The 21,814-nt window shown below is 38.3% G+C and overlaps 1 protein-coding gene across 1 annotated transcript; it reads left to right on the top strand.

The window, feature by feature from the left end:
- Nucleotides 1-6,564: 6,564 nt before the first annotated feature.
- On the top strand, nt 6,565-7,712 carry LOC122295740 (protein RESPONSE TO LOW SULFUR 3-like). Its single transcript, XM_043104845.1, has one exon. It carries the CDS (start codon nt 7,225-7,227, stop codon nt 7,513-7,515), a length of 291 nt encoding a protein of 96 aa, XP_042960779.1. The 5' UTR covers nt 6,565-7,224; the 3' UTR covers nt 7,516-7,712.
- The last annotated feature ends 14,102 nt before the right edge of the window (nt 7,713-21,814 follow it).

Below are 21,814 nucleotides of genomic sequence, written 5' to 3'. Positions count from 1 at the left end.
TGACGATATTCTGATTTATTCCCGAGATGTTGAAGAACATGTGTATCATCTTCGTCTGGTACTTGGGAAATTGAGAGAACACCAGCTATATGCCAAGTTTAGCAAGTGTGAGTTCTGGCTGGAGGAAGTCAGATTTCTTGGGCATGTGATTTCCCGAGACGGAGTGGCTGTTGATCCTAGTAAGGTGGAAGCCATTTTGTCATGGCCGAGTCCGACTACAGTGCGTGAGATCCGGAGTTTCTTGGGGCTTGCTGGTTATTACCGAAGATTTGTGGAGGGATTTGCTCACCTATCCGGACCTCTCACAGCTTTGACTCAGAAGAATACAGAATTTGTTTGGTCAGATAAGTGTGAGAGAAGCTTCCAAGAATTAAAGAACAGGTTGACAACGGCACCAGTGTTAGCGCTTCCAGAACCGCATAAGCCATTCGTAGTCTTCAGTGATGCGTCTAAGTTTGGTTTGGGTTGTGTCCTTATGCAGTAAGGATGGGTTGTTGCCTATGCATCTCGTCAGCTAAAGGATCATGAGAAGAATTATCCGACGCACGATTTAGAGTTGGCTGCGATTGTTTTTGCACTCAAGATCTGGCGGCACTTCTTGTATGGGGAAGCTTGCGAGGTGTACACTGATCACAAGAGCTTGAAGCATTTGTTTTCCCAGAAAAATCTGAACATGAGGCAGAGGCGATGGCTAGAGCTAATCAGTGACTACCAGTGTGAGATCAAATACCATCCGGGGAAGGCTAATATAGTTGCTGATGCTTTAAGCCTAAAATCGCACTTGGAAGATGAAGCCGAGCCATCGGAATTGAATTCATTGCTTTGTGGGATGAGAAGGCTCCTTATTGAGAGTTCGCAGCAAGAAGATATTTTATCTTCAGTTCTTGATATTCGGGTAACTGATTTTGAAAAATTGAAGACTCTTCAAAGGAATGATCCAAAGCTGCTGAATATCAGAAAAAGAGTCAGAAAATCTCGAGGGCCGTTGCATTATAGCATGGATAAAGATGGGATACTTCGGTTCCGAGATCGCAGAGTGGTCCCCAAGGATTCGGAATTCAAGGAGCAGATCATGGCAGAAGCTCATGCGGCCCCTTATTCAGTTCATCCCGGCAGTACAAAGATGTACCGGGACTTGAAGAAAAATTACTGGTGGGATGGAATGAAGAGGGATATTGCCTTATATGTTGAGAAATGTCACACATGCCGTCAAGTGAAGGCCGAGCATCAAAGACCCGCTGGTATGCTCCAACCCCTCCCTATTCCTGAGTGGAAATGGAATGAAATCACGATGGATTTTGTAGTGGGTTTGCCGAGAACGCCTAGTGGGAAAAATTCTGTTTGGGTGATTGTTGACCGGTTAACGAAGAGTGCTCATTTTCTGCCTGTTAATAACACCGACTCCTTGGGTAAGTTGACACGCTTGTACGTGAAATAAATAGTGCGGCTGCACGGCATACCAAAGAGTATAGTATCGGATCGAGACCCAAGGTTCACGTCGCAGTTCTGGAAGAGTTTGTAGGCAGCTTTGGGTATTAAGTTGAAGTTCAGTACTGCTTACCACCCACAGACAGACGGCCAATCGGAACGCACCATTCAGACCCTTGAAGACATGTTGCGAGCGTGTGTCATGGAATTTCAAGGGAGTTAGGAAAACCATTTGCCACTCATAGAGTTTGCATATAATAACAGCTTCCATGCGACCATTCAGATGGCCCCCTATGAAGCTCTTTATGGGAGGAAGTGCAGATCGCCTTTGTGTTGGGATGAAGTCGGGGAGAGTGAGATTACTGGACCCGAAATAATTCAAGAGATGCAAAGCCAAGTCCGGATCATCAGAGATAAAATGGCGGCAGCTCAAAGTCGCCAGAAAAGCTACGCTAATACCAGGAGGAGAGAGTTATCTTTTGAAGTTGGTGATTGAGTTTATCTCAAAGTCTCTCCCATGAGAGGTGTTAAGCGTTTTGGTAAGAAGAGGAAACTGGATCCGAGGTATGTCGGCCCTTTTCAGATTCTGGAGAAGGTAGGGTCCGTCGCCTATAGAGTTGCTTTGCCAGAGTATTTTGGGGATATTCATGATGTCTTCCACGTATCGTCCTTGAAGAAAAGCTTTGGACAACAAGAGCCACGCTTTGTCGACCCAGAGGGTATTCAGTTGCAACTGGATCTCACTTATGAGGTTGTTCCGTCGCAGATCATAGATTGGAAGGAGCAACAGTTGAGGTCCAAAACGATACATTTGGTTAAGGTGGCATGGGGAGATCCGTTAGCTCAAGACTTCTCTTGGGAGCGAATAGCGGACATGAGGGAACAATACCCGTACTTGTTTGAGTAATGAAAATACGTATCTTAATCTTGGTCACAGATGGTTTATGTGATTTTATGTGGCTTGATTTAAGTTAGTAGTTGATCTTACAAATTTCGAGAACGAAATTTGTTTTAAGGGGGGGAGGATGTGATGACCCGCTTTTACGTGTATTTTCACTGAAGGGTTGTTTTTAATTTAATTAATATATTAGTTTATTTATTTTAAATTAATGTGTTTTAATTGGTTTTTAATTTATTTGAGGTGGTGTTTAAATTATTTTACTCGTTTTACGGTTTTTAATATCGTTTTCGGCGGATCTGTTTTTGGTTACCAGAGTGAGGATTGGACCTCATTTCTTTTCTTTTCTCTTTTTCTTTTCCCTTTTCTTTTCTTTCTTTTTCTTTCTTTTTCCTTCTTTTTCTTCCTTTTCTTTCTCTTTCTTCTTCCTCCTCTCCCGCGTACGCAGCAGCCCTTTTTTTTTTTCCTTCCGTCACCGCCTGTTTGTCAGCCCCGTTCTCCGCCGTCCGGCCACCTTTTAGTGCACCATCACCACCATTCTCTTTCCCTTCCACCAGAGATCATCTCCACCAATTCTCAGAGCCATCGGACCAGCCGTTAGCCTTCGAGAGCCGCCGGAAGTCGCTGCACCTGCTCTTTTTTGCCCCTTTCGCAGCCCAGAACCGCCGCTCGCCGGTGGCGTGGCCTACACCACCCACCCAGTTTTCTTCCCCTCTCACCGGTGAACATCTCCACCAAGTTTCACCTCCATCCGAGCCACCGTTAGCCGCCACGAGCTCCTCCAAGCCATACGGTTTTTCACTGTTTTCGGCGCCGTCGCACCACCTCCGGCCACCATCTTTTCACAGCTTCTTCCCCTACCTCTTGCCGACCTAAACCACCTATTTCCGGCCTCGATCCGTTGCCGGAGCAGCTCCCACGATCTCAACTCCGTTCAGCCCCTTTTTTGCCTTCGACCGCCATTTCCACCACCACCCACGGCCAAAACTCATTTTCCTTAACTTCATAAATATCTCAAGGCCATTCCCTATCAATCTCGAGCCTTGGTTTGTCCTCGTTCAAAAAGTGGGTATTTTACAACCCACAGCTACAGTGAATTTTCACTGTTACGTTGCTTTCCTTCCGCTGTTTGCAACGCCGCAAGCTTTCTAAAAATACCGTATAGCGCAGTAAGTATTTTTCAAACCCTACTTTTAGATTTAAATATATTTTACCCTTTCAATAAATTATTGTTGTTGGTTGGCTGATTCCAGACTGAGTCCGAGGAGTTCAGGGGTCGGATGGATTGAGGACGAAGTGCTTAGTTTTGGTTGTTTGTGATTGCTTGATTTTATTTGAGCCATGAGGCGTGAGTTGCATTTTGGGTATATGTGCATTTTGTTTATTTAAGAAAATCTTGTTTTATTGGCGTAAATGGTTTTTGGGTGCGTGTGTTACACGAGCCCAAGCTGGGATGGGTTATTATCTCGGTGGAGCTCCTCTGGTCACTCGGGAGTGGATAAAACTGAGTGACATCCCCTGGGTCGTCGCAGGGCGACGATCGGATCGCACGATACGGTAACGCTGTCGTGTCGACTCCGTGGTACCTAGAGTGGCGGGGACTAGAGGATGGCCTGGCCAGGTACGCGCGGGGCGCGAGTCTGGGCATCGCTCGTTTAGGTGTCACATGCGTAGTCGTTACCTACGGTGTGGCACAGAGCCAGGGTGTGCGGGTGATCCCTAGGGGAGATCATGGTGCATGCATAACCGGATTGTTTTTATGGTTTTCGGATGTGGGCCATTTTCTGAAAAAATGGCGATGTTGGTTTTCGAGGCTTTTGATCCATTTTCTAGGAAAATGGTGGTTTGGGCCATTATCTAGGATAATGGCGAGACTTAGTTTTAAGGATATGTTTTTGTGGGCCAAATGGGTTTTTGGCGTGCGTGTAAAAAAAAATCATATTTTATGGCGCATATGTATTGGGTTTTATTTCATGCATATTGTTTGAGTTTTATATGTTTTTATCTAGTGGTGTTTGGAGTTTACTTACCTGCGGCACCATTTTTGGTACTATAGATTTTGTTGCAGAGATCGAGAATGAGGAGGAGGAGGCTGAGCCCAAGGATGCGGCTCCGCCGGGGTGCTGATGTCATGTTTTGTATTTAGTTTAAAATTATATTTGGGTCTTGTAATATTTATTTATGTATGTTTTGAATAGCTTTGTATTAAACAAGAAAAATTCTGGTACTTAGTTATTGACTTGCTTTTCGCTGCGTATTTCTCGTGCACATTCGTCGCTTTTTCACACACTTGGCACACGTCGATAGGATGATGACCCGTGATGTCATCATCTGGACGTCTCGATTTTCCCGTGTTCATGCATGGAGATTTGGGGGCGTCACAGTTAGAATACAAAATATAGTTCCCTTAGAGACTGTAAAATGTAAAGAAATGTAAAAGAGATGCTTAGGAAGGAGAAAACCTAACAGAACAAAAGACGAAAATGTCTCAAGTCTTCTGGAAGAAGGAAAAATAAATCAAATTAAATTAATTGTCCATCTGTACAGTAGTTATTTATAATACATGAATAAAAACCTATACATATGACTATCACATGATATACAATAAAGAAAGGAAATGAAAGAAAAAAAATATTAAGTCCTGATAGAGACCAATCTTCTTTCAATTGTAGAAAAATCTACAAAAGATACCGAAGATTGAACTTCCCTCTCACAACAAGTTGAAATCTAAAACTTCTTTTCAACAAGATCAAGCACAGCTGCACAAACAAAGTCTTCAGCCCGTGACATACCAAAGTTGACCCAAGCAACAAATAAAGCTTTTAGGAAAATTGCGCTGATAAAAGGCAGAATTTGGATGGATGTTTGAAGAGGCTTGGAAGAGTTTGGAGAAGCTGCCAGGAGGCCACCTAGCTCGAGGTTTGAGAAGCTTGACATCTTGTATTCGGCGGGCCCAAGTTGAAGACCTTCTGATCGATGCTGCATGTAACTTTCAGAATCTTTGGAGGACATTGACTCGTTCTTGGCAAGGACGTGAAAAGTCCTGAATAAAGTGTGAGCGAACGGAGCATCTATCAGGGAGAACAGTGGGTTGGGTTTTGAAATTTGAATGAACGGATTAATTAGCCGCGGGTGGGTGGAAATAAAACTTACCATATCAAACAATCATCACGTATCATCAATTACATTCTTTTACATTTATTCTGAAACATCAAACATGTAATCATGTTCATATAGGCAAAAACAAGCAACATCGGTTTTGATACCAATATTAAATAATATTAATTTGAATTACTTCAAGAAGTGAAGTTCTCACAAGACCGAAAATTTACTTGTCTTACAATTTATGTTACTTTGTTATTTATACTTTTACGTCGCTTAGGTAGCTATTAGAGTCTTTTAGATAACCCAACGCTTTAAAATCAAGAAATCTAGATGATTTCTCTTAGAAATTGTAGAGAGAAAAAAAATTCTCTTTTTGATGTAGACTTTTTTAACACATAATTTAATGTACGTAAACCCTTATTTAAAAAATTTTCACATAGGAAGTTAATTAATTTTCCTAAAATTATGACAGTGGTGGAGAGTTAATTAATAACTTCTCAATCACCTAGACACAACATGCGTCATGAGGGGTCATATACCCACTGCCAACAGTATACTTGCAATCATAAATTTTATTGAACGCCCCAAATTGTTAATAGGTGCATGATTATTGGGAATGAAATCCAGACATCTACACAGGACCAAATCATTTTTGAGAACTCATGAAATTTAAAAATAAAAATAAAAAATGAAAGACTACAAATATAATTACTAGTAAGTTTTGTTATTTTCTTTGCAAAAGTAACCTTAAGGGTACTTCGTCTTAGGGGCGAGTCATATAAATGGAATCATCTTGTTACCATCATACTAGAAAATTTTTATTTGAATTATTCGAAATTTACTTACAAAAAGTCCTCATTAAGGATCTATACACTCCTTAATCGAAACTTTTTCCCGAACACTCAATGCCCTCGGCACCACACACTTCATTTCAGCTCATATCAGCATGACATCATGCTTAAATTTTCAGAACAAGTGAGGATTAGACAGGGACCTGAGGCTGAGAAATGCAAGTCACTTGCAAACTGTTACCAGACACATCATGATACCCGTCCCTTATCTAATGACTTCAAATCCGAAAGGAAATGTTTTTAGACGTAAGCCACAAAGTTTTTCAGAAAATTGCCATGATAAAAAGTAGAATTTGGATGAATGTTTGAAACTTTGAAGTGCTTTGGACTAGTTTGTAGAAGCTTCTGGGAGGCACCCTTGCTCGAGGTTTGAGAAGCTTGACATGTTAAATTCGACGGGCGCAAGTTGAAGACTTTCTGATCCATGCTGTACCTTTCAGAATCTTTTGAGGACATGATTCGTTCTTGGAAAGGAAGTGAAAGTCCTGAATTGAATATATCAAAAGGGTGAACGACCGGAACATCTATCACGGAGAACAGTGGGTTGGGATTTGAAATTTGAATGAACGGATTGATTAGTCGGTGGGTTGAAAGGAAATATACGATATGATACAATTCAACCTTTGAACAGTGATGGTGTACGTTAGTGGGATGTTATGTCAGCGACTAGGACATTTGACAAACACATGACACGCTAGATTCGAAACTAATTACTTCTGGAAAACGTCAAGAAAAAAGAAAAGTCAGAGAACAGATAGCAGAGTAGAATGTTCAGTGCTCACGCAAATGGAGAGAAAATTTCAGCGAAACGAGTACATTTATTGAATCTGGACCTGTACACGGTTCAAGTCGGTATACGCGCGCGTCTGTCTATATATATAGGAACAAACGTACCTCTGTGCCCCAAAGTAAGAAACAAAACTCCGGGAAAGTTCCGGCTGCATGGCAGAGCGAGATCATCAAGAAGAAGAAACGGAAACGTTGAGGAAGAGGAACGCGGAGCTGGAGAGGGAGCTCCGGAAGAGCATGGAGAGAGAGGAGGAGATGAGGAAGGAGTTACAGAAGGCGTGGAAGAGGCTGAGAGTGGCGGAGGAAGGGGAGGAGAGACTCTCCTCGCAGCTCGGCGAGCTCGAGGCCGAGGCCGTCTTGCAGGCTCGCGCCTACCACGCTCGCATCCTCTCCCTCACGGACCAACTCTCTCACTCCCACCACCATGGACCAACACCCACATAAATATATAGTTGGTTTTTTTTGTACAGATCTTTGTTGTTCATGGGTGTGATTATTAGGTATGTTTGATTGCTTCGATCCATACAAGGTTTGGAATTTCTGTTCCCATCATCTGTTTCTTCTTCTTTTTCCTTTCGTCTGTTGATTTGTTCTTCGTTTGTTTCAATTTTATGAAGAAAAAAAGTGCTCCTTTTTGTACACTTTGCTTTCCTTAAAATTCTTGCATGATTAAATGAATAATCAAAAGGGTCTGCAGTTTATGTTTTTAGCATAAGAAAGTCACTGGAGACTATAATTATTCATTATTAAATTAATAGAAGTGGATGTTAAATTCTTGTGGCAACTAGCTACTTACGTCAATATCGATGACTCATTGTTGAATATTTAATTAAATAAAATAGAATATAAAATAAGAAGAGAATTGCTACGTGCAACCGGCAAATAGAGTCTCCGTATAATCGGCATCTGACATGATGTTTTTTACAAGAAAAAATATAATTGTACACTAATCTGTACATTAATATGATGTAATTAGTCAAAAAGTAAATTTTATTAAAAATAATATTAATTTAAATTTTAAATATGAATAAATCAGTATTAATATACAGATTAATGTGTAACTGTATTTATATATAGTAAAACTTTTTTCTTAATTAGAAAGAAGAAAAAAGGGGTACTGTTTTACTAATTTTTTCATCGCAGAAGATTAAAATTTCAATTTTCGAGCAAATCTCCTCTCTCCCTCCTCAAATTCCTCTCTCTCCCTCCCTCAATATTCTCGATTTGCAAACCAAACAACAGTGATATTTCCTTTCTTCCTTTCTCAGTTTGCAAACCCACGCAGTTTAGAAGTTATGTCTTCAATATTTTTTCTTCACAAAACCGTTTGATTTTCATAGATTTTTTTTTAATTCTAAAATAGTGGCAGTCTCCTCTGTAAAATTTGTTGAAGATTCACTTCGCTAGCTTTTCAAGAGGCAAGTCTGCTAACTTGACTTGAATGTGAAAATAAAAATATTATTGTGACTTCATGGAAAAGACAAAAAGTTAAGACTCAGACATTCGGAGATGGAGAGAGATGGAGGGAGGGGGAGGGATGGAGAAGACGAAGACCAAGTTTTGGGATCTAAAGGGTGGGTACGGGTTTATTAACACACTGAAAAATGCTGGTTGCACACGTCGAAGGGGACACGGGGTCGTGTACCTTTGAGGGAATCGGCTGACGTGGCAACATATTAAAAAAATACAAAAAACACAAAATGAGGGGGAATTAAAATGAAATGAGAGGGAAAGGAAATGAAACTCACTGGTGCCGTCTACAAGCTCGACGACGAGCACTCCCCCACGCCGTCTCATTGTCCCTGCCCAGCAACCACAACTGCATTTTCCTCGCTCATTTGCCAACCTAACGACGAAGCCACTGCACCACCCTAGCGCTGGAAGCACCACCCTTGTGAAATAGCCAAACCGTGAGCCCAAAGCCCTGATGAAGATTGAATATGGACAGAATCTTTGTTGCTTACAAAACAAATGTATATTCACACTAATTGATATATATAGATAAATATACAGGTTTTATTCTAAGTACTGCCCAAGCTCCTCCTTGCCGTTACTACCCTGCACCAAGAACCACCAACCACCGCCTAGGGCCTCCACCTCACGCCGTTACTCGATGCTGCAGTCGACTGAAACATACTCTGTTTTTCTATTCCGAAATAGAGCATTCTGCCAACCACCACGGAAGCCCAATCCTCCACCACCCTCTCGGCTGCTCCATGTCGTGTTGTGCCGCCGCATATCCTCCATCCCGTAGTCTCTATCCCCGGAGGGACAGGTACGCGGGGGTTAAGAGACAGAAAGTGCTGTCTGGGAGAGAGAGAGAGAGAGCCGATGGTCGTCGTGGTGTAGCAACATTTTAATTTTTATGTGTCTCAGGGGCAGCATTTCCATTTGGGCTTTTATTGAGCTTTGAAGGAGAACACCCATCCCAATTTCTGTTTTTGGTGAAAACTTGGCTTTCTGCTGGTTTTGTTAAAAGGCTATAGCTTTCTTGCAAGTTCATGTCGGTTTCATGGTGAGCATGTGATCTGAAAGATTCTTTTCTTCTAAGTATCACAACCTTTTAGTTGGGGCAATTTCAAGAATATTAAGTTCTTTGAAAAGCTATAAATGCAAAGTATTTGGTTTATTTGGTTTGTGGGGAGCTGCATTGCGAAGGGAGGGTTGCTCTGTTCTGTGGGTTGATGAAGGGAATGGAGGTTGCTCTGTTCTGTGGGTAGATGAAGGGAAGGGAGGGAGAAAGCAAAGATGCGATCGTTAGATATATGAAACGCACCGTTTCATTTGTACACGTGGACGTCGGGTACGCAGAGATTCCCCCAGCCGTGTGCAAGTAGACTTTTTCTTTTTTTATTGACGAGTGGTGTGAAAAATGAAATCCCAGGACAAAGTTGAAGCAAACGGAGGTAGACTGCGAGTTCCTGAAGAGGTGCTGCGAGAATCTGACGGAAGAAAACAGACGTTTGCAGAAGGAAGTGCAGGAGCTGAGAGCTCTAAAACTCTCGCCTCAGTTCTACATGCAAATGACCCCACCCACAACCCTCACCATGTGCCCCTCATGTGAGTGTGTCGCCGTTCCGGTTTCCTCCTCATCATCCGCCGGCGACAGTACCCATGCTCGACCCCACCAGATGGGCCGTGAAGGTCGTCGAGTTCCCATCAACCCGTGGGCTACCCCGACAACACGTGGTCTCGCCGTCGCACACCGGCCGTTCGATACAGTACTCCAACCAAGATCGTGATTACAGCTCTCAGCGATTCCGCAACAGGTACCCAACGACGGGTACCTGCAGCAGTTCTGTTTTAAAATTTTCAATAAGAAAAAATTTATTTAATTATTTTTATTATATTCTGAAATCTTACTTATTATAAAAAAGAGTATCATTCTTACATTGATTACAAACATGCCTAAAAATTTCTTAACGCGCAACATGTGGAAACTACAAGAAAGATATATTATAAAATAATATTACATATAATTGTAAAATATGCAAACGTCTTTTAGTCTTTTTAAAAAATAGTGAGTCACTATTAAAAAATTAATTTTCTTTTCATCTCATATTTGTTTTTTCTTTTTAAATGATTGCATAGTATTTACTTATCTATAACTACAAATATCATTTAGAGTCACACATAAAACAATATCAATCTTCTCAACTATATTTTATTTATTTTACTTTGATAAAAAAAAAAAAAATCAACTCATCGTATTATATAATTAACAATCCTCTCTCGTGTTCCAAGCTACTATTTGTTAATTATATATATAGAGAGAGAGAGACACACACACGTCATAACTTGTATCACAATCTAATAGGTTTATAATATTTGCATCCATCCATTATATGGGAAATCCAACTCGTTCGTGTATATACTAACAAGTAGTGTTTTTCCTATTTTAAATTATGACATGATACAAATAAAATACAATAAAATAAAATGCATGAATATATCATCATGATCCTCAAGTTTGCTCAAATATTTGTGTTGACGGCAAAAACAATCATCTCTTTGAATTTTGGTCAATGCTAGTAGGGTTAAAATTATTAAATACTATATTGTTTATCTAATCCTAACTTGCAAATCTATTGTTAAGTTATAATACCATCAAATTGCAAGAAGTACTAGCGCCAATTGAAGAAGCAATCCTCTCCTAGTTGTAGGGTGAGGTTTTTTCTCTCTCTTGAAGAGTCTTGTATCTTAAGATAGCCTCCTAGTTTGAAGAGGAAATGGAAGAAGAATTAGCAATGCAATGGGAGGCACTCAGCCTCACTGAAAAGGAGCAAGGAGTGGTTGTCATCTCACAAAACTCAAAGGAAAGAATGGTGCAACAAGGACAACATTGTCTGCTGGCAATGATCATTGCCGAGAGGCCTGTCAACAAGGAGGCCTCCAAAAACACACTGTCAAAAGTTTGGAAGTGCACAAGCTGGATGCAATTTTCTGAGGTAGGGAGCAACCAATATCTAGTAGAATTTCATCTAGAACAGAATCTGGAATAGGTGTTACAAGGAAGGCCATGGTCTTTCGATAGATGGCTGGTGTGCTTACATACTTTTGATGGAAAGAAGTCAATCAAGGAGATCCCTTTCTCCATGGAGACTTTCTGGGTGCAGGCACACAATATACCCTTTGCAAGCATGAATACTAATGTTGGCCAACAAATACGTAACAGTATTGGAAAATGCTTAGAAGTGCAAGCAGATGCCAGAGAAATATTCTGAGGAGAATTCATACGTATGAAGGTGGAACTGGATATCACAAAGCCTATACAAAAAGGGTTGTTTCTTACGATTGAAGTGGGAAGAAGTCATGGATTGTTTTGAAATATGAAAGACTACCTAATCTATGTTTTAGGTGTGGTTGCATAAAGCACAATGCTCAAGGCTATTTTGTTACCAAAACAAGAAATGATAAGATACAATATGGAGCATGGTTATGAGCTCCAGCAACCAGGTCTGCAGATGGTGAGAAGAAAAAATATGGAACAAACAGCAGCAGCCATGACCATGGTGAACAGCCATGGAAGACAGATAAGGAGGTCAGGGATGACTCTCTTACCAAGGACTTTGACAACTCACCAACCATGCAGACAACTCAGCAACTTGAGGAGGAAACAAGAAGCCCCTTTTCACTCCATCACCTGCAAAAAGTACAATCTTTCTTGTTAAGGAAACAATGAGGCTACCAATGAATAATATCACTACTGAATATGTAAACCAAAATGAATCGTGCCTGATGAGAAAAAGCAACAAGCTAGACCACCCCAAAAATGACATGCAAACCTGACAACAAAACAAGCCTTAGACAGGCCCAATGGGCCAAGGCCACACCGATGGGCTTAAGGACCAAGTCTCATCCCTAACCCTTTTTGTCTTTGATCAGATGCAAGTATTGCAGGAACTTAAGAAGAAGACTACATGGAAGAGGAAGGCCCGTGACAAAAGCTTGGGCACCCCCACTACTGATGCAATCAGCAACAAAGAAAACATGAAGCAAGGCTCAAGGAAAAGGCAAAACTAGAATGACTCACATTCTGTCATGTTACACGGCAAGAAAATCAAACTAGAGAGGGTAGAACCAAAGCAGGAAAATGATGAAGAAATAGCGGTGGCTGGAACCCAGCCCCACTAGAAGTGATGAGTTGTTTAAGTTGGAATTGTCGAGAGCTTGAGAACCCTCGAACAGTGAATAACCTGCACTTCTTAGTGCAATCTAAGTCTCCCACTTTTGTTTTCTTAATGGAAACAAAAAGCAGAAGATCTAGAGTTGAAACTGTTAAAATATTTTTACAGTATGAAAACAGCTTCGTTGTTGATGCAATGGGTGCAAAAGGTGGCCTAGCCTTCCTATGGAAGCAAGACACAAAGGCAGAGGTGATCTCCTACACCAACTTACACATATCTTTACAAGTCTCAAATAGGCATGCACATGACAAATGGATTCTAACTGACTTTTATGGCAACCCTATCACAGAAGCCAGAAGGTGTAGCTGGGACATTTTGGAAATTCTGAATCCTAGTGCAAACTTAGGCTAGCTATGTGTTGGAGACTTTAATGAAATACTCCAATTTGATGAGAAGAAAAGAGGACCTACAAGACCACAAAAACAGATAGATAGATTCCAAGATGCAATTAACAAGTGTAGTCTCTTTGATATGGGATATATTGGCAACAAATTCACTTGGAACAATGGGAGACAAGGGCCAGCTTTCATTAAAGAAAGGTTGGACAGAGCCTTTTGCAATGGAAGATGGTCAGATCAAAATAATGATGCAAGGGTTCACATACTCCCAACTCTCAATTCTGACAATAGTCCATTATGGATCACCTATGACCAACTACCAAGACCAGGCCCCTCGGTCACAAAGCCCTTCAGGTTTGAAGCCAAGTGGCTTCTAAATGATGAGTGCTATTAGCAAGTGGAAACCTCATGGAAAACTCCCAGAATTACTAGAGGAAAGATGGAATACATGACAGCAGGACTTCGGTTTTGTAAGAAACAATTGACCCAGTGGAGTGGAAAAATGTTTGGAAACACAAGAAGAGAGATAAAAGGCAAAGTGGATGCATTGGCTCAGCTCCAAAACAGAAACTTAGGGGAACTAACTGAGCAAATAAGACACCTACAGAGAGAGATAGATACAGCCCTCGAAGTGAAAAACATAAAGTGGAAGTAAAGGGCCAAGAAAAAATGGTTGAAGGAGGGAGACAGAAATACAAAGTTCTTCCATCAAGCTGCCACACAGAGAAGGAAAACAAACCTCATTAGAAGAATACTTGACACCCAAGACCAAATGATAGACTCAACAGAAGGGATCAATGGACTCTTTCAAGACTATTACACTAAGCTATTCACCTCCTCAAGTCTCAATTTAGAAACTGAATGTGTGTTTTCTTTGGAAGCTAAAGTAACAAATTTACATAATGTGCAGTTAACCAAAGCTTACAATAGATAGGAAGAAGAAGAGGCAATTTTTCATATGGAAGGAATGAGCTCACCCGGACCAGATGGCTTCCCTGCCATTTTCTACCAAATACCAAAGAAGAAGGAATCTTTAAGGGTAACAGATTTTAGACCCATCTCTTTATGCAATGTAATCTATAAGATCATATCCAAGATGATTGCCAATAGATTAAAGAAAATCCTACCATGTATTATCTCACCATCTCAATTAGCTTTCATACCTTCTAGGCTAATTTCTAATAACATAGTGGTGGCTTTTGAGGCACTACATACTATGAAGTGTAAAATGATAGGAAAGAAGGTTGTATGGCATTTAAACTCGATATGAGCAAGACTTATGATCGAGTTGAGTGGAGTTTCCCCAGAGCACTCCTCTACAAGATGGGTTTCTGCAGGAAATGGGTAGAAATGGTGATGAAGTGTGTAGAGACCGTCAAGTACTCTCTTCTTGTGAATGGAACAGCTCAACCTCAATTCTCTCTAACTCGAGGTATAAGGCAGGGTGACCCTCTAACACCCTACCTTTTTATCATATGTGCAGAGGCCTTGAGTAATTTAATAACTAAAGCTAAGGAAAACAGGCAACTACATGGTATACCAATAGCCAGAGGCCAATTGAAAGTTTCCCACCTCTTTTTTGCGAATGATAGCCTGGTTTTTTACAAGGCCAAAGCTGAAGAATGGGCCAGGCTAATTAGACTGCTGAAATGCTATGAAATGGCCTCGGGACAAAGGCTGAACATTGAGAAAACATCAATAATTTTTAGCAAAAACACGGCAAAAGCTACTCGGGATTATATCACATCAATTGCAGGGGTGAGAACAGCAATGCCATATGAGAGATACTTGGGATTACCCTCAATGGTTGGTCGACACAAGATTAAAACTTTCAAGGCAATTCTCGACAACATTAAACAGAAGTTGAATAGCAAGTTTACCAAACCCCTCACTTTGGTAGGGAAAAAAATCTACCTAAAAGCAATTGTACAAGCACTGCCAACCTACACGATGAGTGTGTTCAAATTGCCTCTAAGCCTCCTACAAGCAATCAACAGTGCAATGGCAAACTACTGGTGGGGTCAACAAGAAAAAGGAAACAAAATCCACTGGCTATCATGGAAGAAGATGGGGCAATCGAAAAATGATGGAGGACTAGGATTTAGAGATCTAGAAATTTTCAACAAAGCTCTACTCTCAAAGCAATGTTGGAGAATTTTTCAGGATCCCAACTCACTGGCAGCACAGGTGATAAAAGCAAAGTATTTTCCTAAATCCTCCTTTCTACTAGCCAAGATTGGCTCAAAACCATCCTATGTGTGGAGGAGTCTACTAGCTACTAGACATGTAGTTGAAATAAAGTCCTACTGGAGAATTGGCACAAGAGAGAAGACTCAAGTGTGGACAGATAAATGGATCCTTGAGCCTACACCTACCAAGCCTACGAGCAACCAGAAACTCCTTGAAGCAAATGCAACTGTTTCTAAACTCATTGACCCTCACAACAAGTGCTGGAAATCTGAGCTAGTTAAGGAAATTTTTTACCAAGAGAAAGCTGCTCTAATTCTTAAAACACCAATAAGCACTCTCATAACAGAAGACAAGCTAATTTGGCATGGAACAAAAGGAGGTCTCTTCTCAGTTCGAAGTGCTTATCATCTGGAAAAAACAAAGGAGGTGGCTGCCAAGGGTCAAGCATTATCGAGCACTAATGCCAGCATAATATGGAATGGAATTTGGAACCTAAAAGTCACCCCTACTGAGAGAATGTTTCTCTAGCATGCATGCAAAGAAGCCCTCCCAACCCAATCCAATCTCTACAAAAAGAAAGTTGTACCAAATCCCTTGTGCCCTATATGCCAGAGCGAGGAAGAGAACTCAGCACATGCCTTATGGTCATGTAAAGCTGCCAGAGATGTGTGGGGCCAATGCTCGAAAAGATTACAAAAGTGCACACTATCTCACACCCCCATGTTATACCTCCTAGAAAGTCTTTTCCAGATTCTCAATGAAGAGGAACTCAAAGAATTCACAGTAGTGGCAAGGAAATTGTGGCTAAGAAGGAATGCATTCATCTTCAATCAAGAGTTCTGGCCGCCAAATATAATTCTCAAAGAAGTGAAAGACAGAGCTCAATTGGAGCAAGGGGAACAAGGAGTGGCAAATCAGCAAGACCACATGAAGGAAAAATAGTTTCTCTTAAAACTAAATGGAGGCCACCACCTCAGGATTGGTTTAAAGTAAACTGGGATGGGCTATAAACAAAGCACAAGGTATTGTTGGGATTGGGGTGGTCATAAGGGACTGTCAAGGCATGGTTACAACAACACTAAGGCAAAGGAAGTGTAACAGCCCGTTAGAAATTTAACGGTGAAATTTCTATTGGCTTTAAGAATCTCGTGAAAACCCGATAAGTTTTCACTAATCTATTAATCGTATAGTTGATGTTATTACTCACTGTGGTATCAGAAGTATGTTTTTGATTATTGGAGATAGTTAGAAAGTTTTAATAGGACACATGGAAAGATTTTAGCCACCTTACTCTTTCAAGTATACTCTCCACTTTTGGAAAATAGTCTAAGCTGATTTTGTGAATATTATTGAATAAAAAAATATATATATCTTGAGGTAATTTTCGTGAATATTATTGGGTAAAAATATCTTAAGTTGATTTTTATAGATATTATTAGATAAAAATATCTTAAGTTGATTTTTGTAGATATTATTGGATAAAAATATCTTGAGATGATCTTTTATAGATATTTTGAATAGGAAAAACCTACACTCAACTCTCAACTCCAGCTTTATCATCTTCCTTATCTCGTCCATAAGTATCTCCAGCCATCACCCACGAACTTATCTTCATTTACACGTTCCTTTAAAAGAATATCAAACACTTTCTCTCGGACAGCTTTTAGGAGTTCTTTTGCACGCCCATTTCGAAACTTTTGTAAGTATTTTTTCATAAAGTTTTCTTCATATAAGTTGTTTATTTTTTAGTCTAGTTTACATGGATATCTTATTTATCCCATTTGAAAATCATTTAGTCAGTCAAATATTATATAAACTATAAAAAGGTCATTCTGGGAGATAAACTGGAGAATATGTTATAGTTTGGAGTTTTTGACCAAGCTAATGGATAGATATTGGTCCAAAATTTTTATGGAGTATTGTTAACATGTATATATGACTATTGGTTGAGGATTTTTACATGATTAAAGGTTTTGATGAAAGATTTTCTTAGATTTAGAAACTTAGAAACTGGAAAAGGAAAAACAGTTTCTGTTTTGAGAAAGTTTAACTCTTTGGTAATCTAAACCTATTCCAATGATTTTGATAATTTTATTGGAGGATCCTAAACATCTTATATACATGTTATATTATTATTTTGAAGATATTTGATGTTATTTTCAAAAATATGAAATTTTATGCAAAGAAATATTCAGATAAGCCAAAGTGTGGATGCTTTTGGCTAAATTTATGTTTTGGTTAATTTCTAACCATATGATCTTGAATTAGAAGCTTATATATATTTTAGGACATCTTTTTAAACTATGTGATGGTTTGGTTTGAAGATCACATATTTATAAGTCATAGATCAAAAGGTTGATCAAAACAAGTTAGAAACAAAAATCAATGGAAATAGCATATGAGAATTTCGGCCTTATGGAGTTTTAATAGTTGTGATTAGTTTTAAATTTTTCTAAATTGATATTTGAATTGAGGATAAAATTTACATGAGGTATGTAAATTTTGGTGTAAATTTTGGTGACTTTTGGAGTTAGTATGCAAAATCCTTAAGTTATGGGTAAAACGGTCATTTTCCTATATGCAGAGAGTAAAATGAAAATTTTACTCTTTAAGTTAGTATTTTTCATATTTTAATTTATTAGTGATTTAATGCTAACTTTTGAAATCACTAATTACAGTTCCTCGTGATCGCGCTTAAGGTTTTATAAGAAACGCGGAGATCGAGGTAAGTTAGTTTTTAACTTACTAGCAGTCTACTATGTATGTGTGTTAAGTAAAGGAACTACAGTGTATATATATGTGTGTTATCATATATGTCATGTCATGCCAAGTTATAACATAATTGTCTGTTATATAGAATTTATTCTGTTATCGATTTTTATCTATTACATAATATATTCTGTCATGTATGTGAAAACTGTTACATAATATATTCTGTCATGTATTGTTATACATTACAAGTACGTCATGTTAAGTATGCCATCTATTACAAGTATGTCAAGTCATGTAATATTCACTGTTGCAAGTATCTCATATTAAATATGTTGTCTATTATATGCCATGTTACGAAATGTTTCTATCTCAAGTTGGTCATGTCTTTCAAGTTATGTTCAAGTCACATTATGTTATGTTAGGGTTTCAGTCTTTTCGTATTCCAGTCATGTTTCATCTTGAGTTACATGTAGTTTCGTGTGGTCCACAACAACTGTGGCACACGAAGTATGGGGTCACAACAATTGTAACGCATACACTACGTGAGACACAGAAATTGTGACACGTAAAATACATGGGGCCACAACAACTGTGGAGTATGTATTTAACTGTATTGTGACACGTAGAATACACGGGGCCACAACAACTGTGGAGTATGTATTTAACTGCATTATGACGTGTAAAATGCATGGGGCCACAACAACTGTGGAGTATGTATTTTTCATGTTAAGTCAAGTTTCAAATCAAGTTTATGTCAAGTCAAGTTCAGTTCACGTTTCAATTTAAGTTATGTCAATTATGCTATATTGTAGGTCAAGATATGTTTCAATTACTTATGAATTTGATTATGCATTCATGCTTTTACTGTCATCCATGCATCATTAGCCTGTGTGAAAGTTTGTTTTGTTAACTTACTGAGATTTGTAATCAAATCTCACTGTGGTAGTTCTAACTACCATTCTCCCAAATGGTAGATCTTGTTACAGGACCTGAAAGGAGGATCAGGAGCTGACCAACTAAATACAGTCGACTGAACGACGGTGCGTCGTTAATGTTAATATAGTAGTTAAATTACTACTTGTACGATGGAGTTGCATCTCCAGTACTTTTGAATCATAACTATTTTGGACTAGTGCTGTGATCTTAGTTATTTAATGGATCTTTACATATGAAGTATATTTTAAGTATTTGAGATATTTTCAGTTTGGTGCATAGTATTGCTAAAGAAAAAAAAAATTATCCGCTGCGAATATTGCATAATATTATATGCATGTTAGGAATATTGCATCTTATATGTCATGAACGGGGGCAGGTAACCTTGTATTGCATGTCTCGACGCTTCAAATGTCCGTTCGATCCCAAACGGAATTTGGGGGTGTCACAGGAAGTCTCTCTTCACAGATCCATTTCTGGCCAAATCCTATGGAGCTCTAACTGCTGTTCAATTTGCATGGGACCTGGGGTTATCAAAAGTAGTATTGGAAGGTGATTCACTCCAAGCCATACAAGTGTTGAAGAAAGACCAGGAGGCGTGGTGTAGTTCCAGCATGTTCCTCTTTGAAGCTAAATTAGGTCTTACTAAGTTTGCAAGGTGGGAAGTCTCTTATGTTAGGAGAGATGGTAATACTATAGCTCACCTACTTGCAAAAAATGCTCTATCCATTTCAGATTGTGTTATCACTATGAAGGAATACCTTTAATGTATTTTACGTTCATTGGAATGAAAGGTTCTAAAGGTTGTTGCCTTAAAAAAAAAAAAAAAAATACCATCAAATTGGTTCGACCTTTTAAATGAATCAATCAATATTTGGTTTTTTCAGATTAAAAAAACAAGGCTTTGAGGAATTTCTCTATTTAAAAGATACACGAGGGAAACAATCAACCCATTGATATTGAAAAAAAAAATTATATGGAAAATGGAAAAATATAACTAATAAAATAGACTGAAGATATAAAATGATCTAATAAAAATACACTTTACCCGTTTCTAATTACTTAGCACTTGACGATGAAATTTTCATAAGCTACACATTATAACTTTGTAATAAGTTGAGAATATAAAATACTATTCTCATACGTCACCAAACCAGGATTTGGGTGTTGAAAAGAGTTGTGAATAGTAGTAAAAAGTAGACAAAAATAATAATAAAGTAATAATAGTAGTAAGAAATGTTGAAAGTACCTAAAATATTCTTAATATTCAAACATAGAAAACTCGAGTAACGCGAAACAAACAACAAAATTATAGTGAGTAGCTAAACATTTGTCCTAATTGTTTGGTTTTTAATCCCCCAAGTTTGTTATATTTTCAAATCTCAAACCATTATATTCATATAACATGTGGAGGCTCACCTCTCTATGAAAACAAAAACCACAGGATCATATGCCTCTAATTAGAAGTGGTTCCTTTGGAATGTGAATGGTGGATGAAGGATCAGATTGCTTAATGCTTAAGCATGAAGGTAGGAGCTGTAAAGTCTAACCAGCTCTCAGATAAACGTGCACGCAATATCTTTAAAATTGTTGTCGACCGTAATTGCTCTGTTCAAACCATTTTGAGTACTTTTCTTTTTTTCTCAGCCTTTGACTTTTCTATGGGAATTCGAACAAAATACAGAATTTGATCTACACGAAATTCAACCGACCTAAACATTGTAACTGGAATCGAGACAATATTTGGAAGTTGGATGATGCTACAGCCACTGGTTGCTCTAGCTAGGTTTTATTAAAAGGAAAAAAAAAAAATTAATCATTTTTTAATATTTTTAAATATTTTTAAAAAATATTAAATAATTTTTTCACAAAAAAAAAAAGTTCAATAGTGGCCCCCAACAAGAGTCACCAGAGATGACCAAAGCATTTCCTTTTGAAAGTTCCTGAAATATAAGATCAAAAAATCTTGAATATTGAAATGAGAGTAATATTTTAAAATTAATTATATATATAATTTTAAAGTGTATAAATTTTACATAATATTTTATAGAAAATAGAAGTCTATTACAAAAAATTTAATTTTTTTTTTTTCATCTGGATCTGAAATTTCATCCTATTTTTTATATAAAGTAGTCTGCAAAGCTTACATGCTTTAAAATCATATAAAGTATGAAAATATGAGATTTATTTAGATTTAAATAATTCTAAGGGCACGTGTTATACGTGGAATGAATATTCAAGTTGAGAAAGAATTGCTATTATTATTATTATTCGTTAATTTAACACTGCAATAAAGCACGTATCATGCATTCCCTAGAAGCACTAGTGACTTTTCCACGCTTTTTTTTTTTAATTATTATTATTTTTTATTTTTATCAGCCCATGTGTACATCAAAGTTAACAGCTAAACAAGCCAATATAGTCAAAATATTAAATTTAAAATAATCAAAACAAATCGTACGTTTTTTAGGATTTAAGATGTCTAGCTTAATTACGAAGTTGAGTTGATATGATATGTTTTGTTGAAAGTTAAATAAAATATTATTATAATATAATTTTTTAATATTAATTTTATTTTGAGATTTAAAAAAGTTAGATTATTATTATATTTTGTGAAAAAATTTAAAAAAAATTATAATAATTTTATAAGATGAGATAATATGAGATGAGAAGTTATAGACAGAGAGCCTCTCTCATGCGAAAGCTCCCATTTGAAGGTGTGGAGGCGATCTTTTGTGCTTTCTTTCCAACACAACAACAAGAGGGTTAGCTCTCTAATCCCGCAAACCCTTTCTTGGGCAGTTTTTGTGTGGAGGAGGAATTCCATTTAGACTTTCTCTACGATGGGACACACACTTAAGAGGAGTGGAGATTGAGACCTCG

The sequence above is a fragment of the Carya illinoinensis genome, chromosome 15 (genome assembly GCF_018687715.1).
Source record: "Carya illinoinensis cultivar Pawnee chromosome 15, C.illinoinensisPawnee_v1, whole genome shotgun sequence".
Classification (NCBI taxonomy): domain Eukaryota; kingdom Viridiplantae; phylum Streptophyta; class Magnoliopsida; order Fagales; family Juglandaceae; genus Carya; species Carya illinoinensis.
The sequence above is the reverse complement of the archived record's forward strand: the minus strand, read 5'-3'. Positions and strand labels throughout refer to the sequence as shown.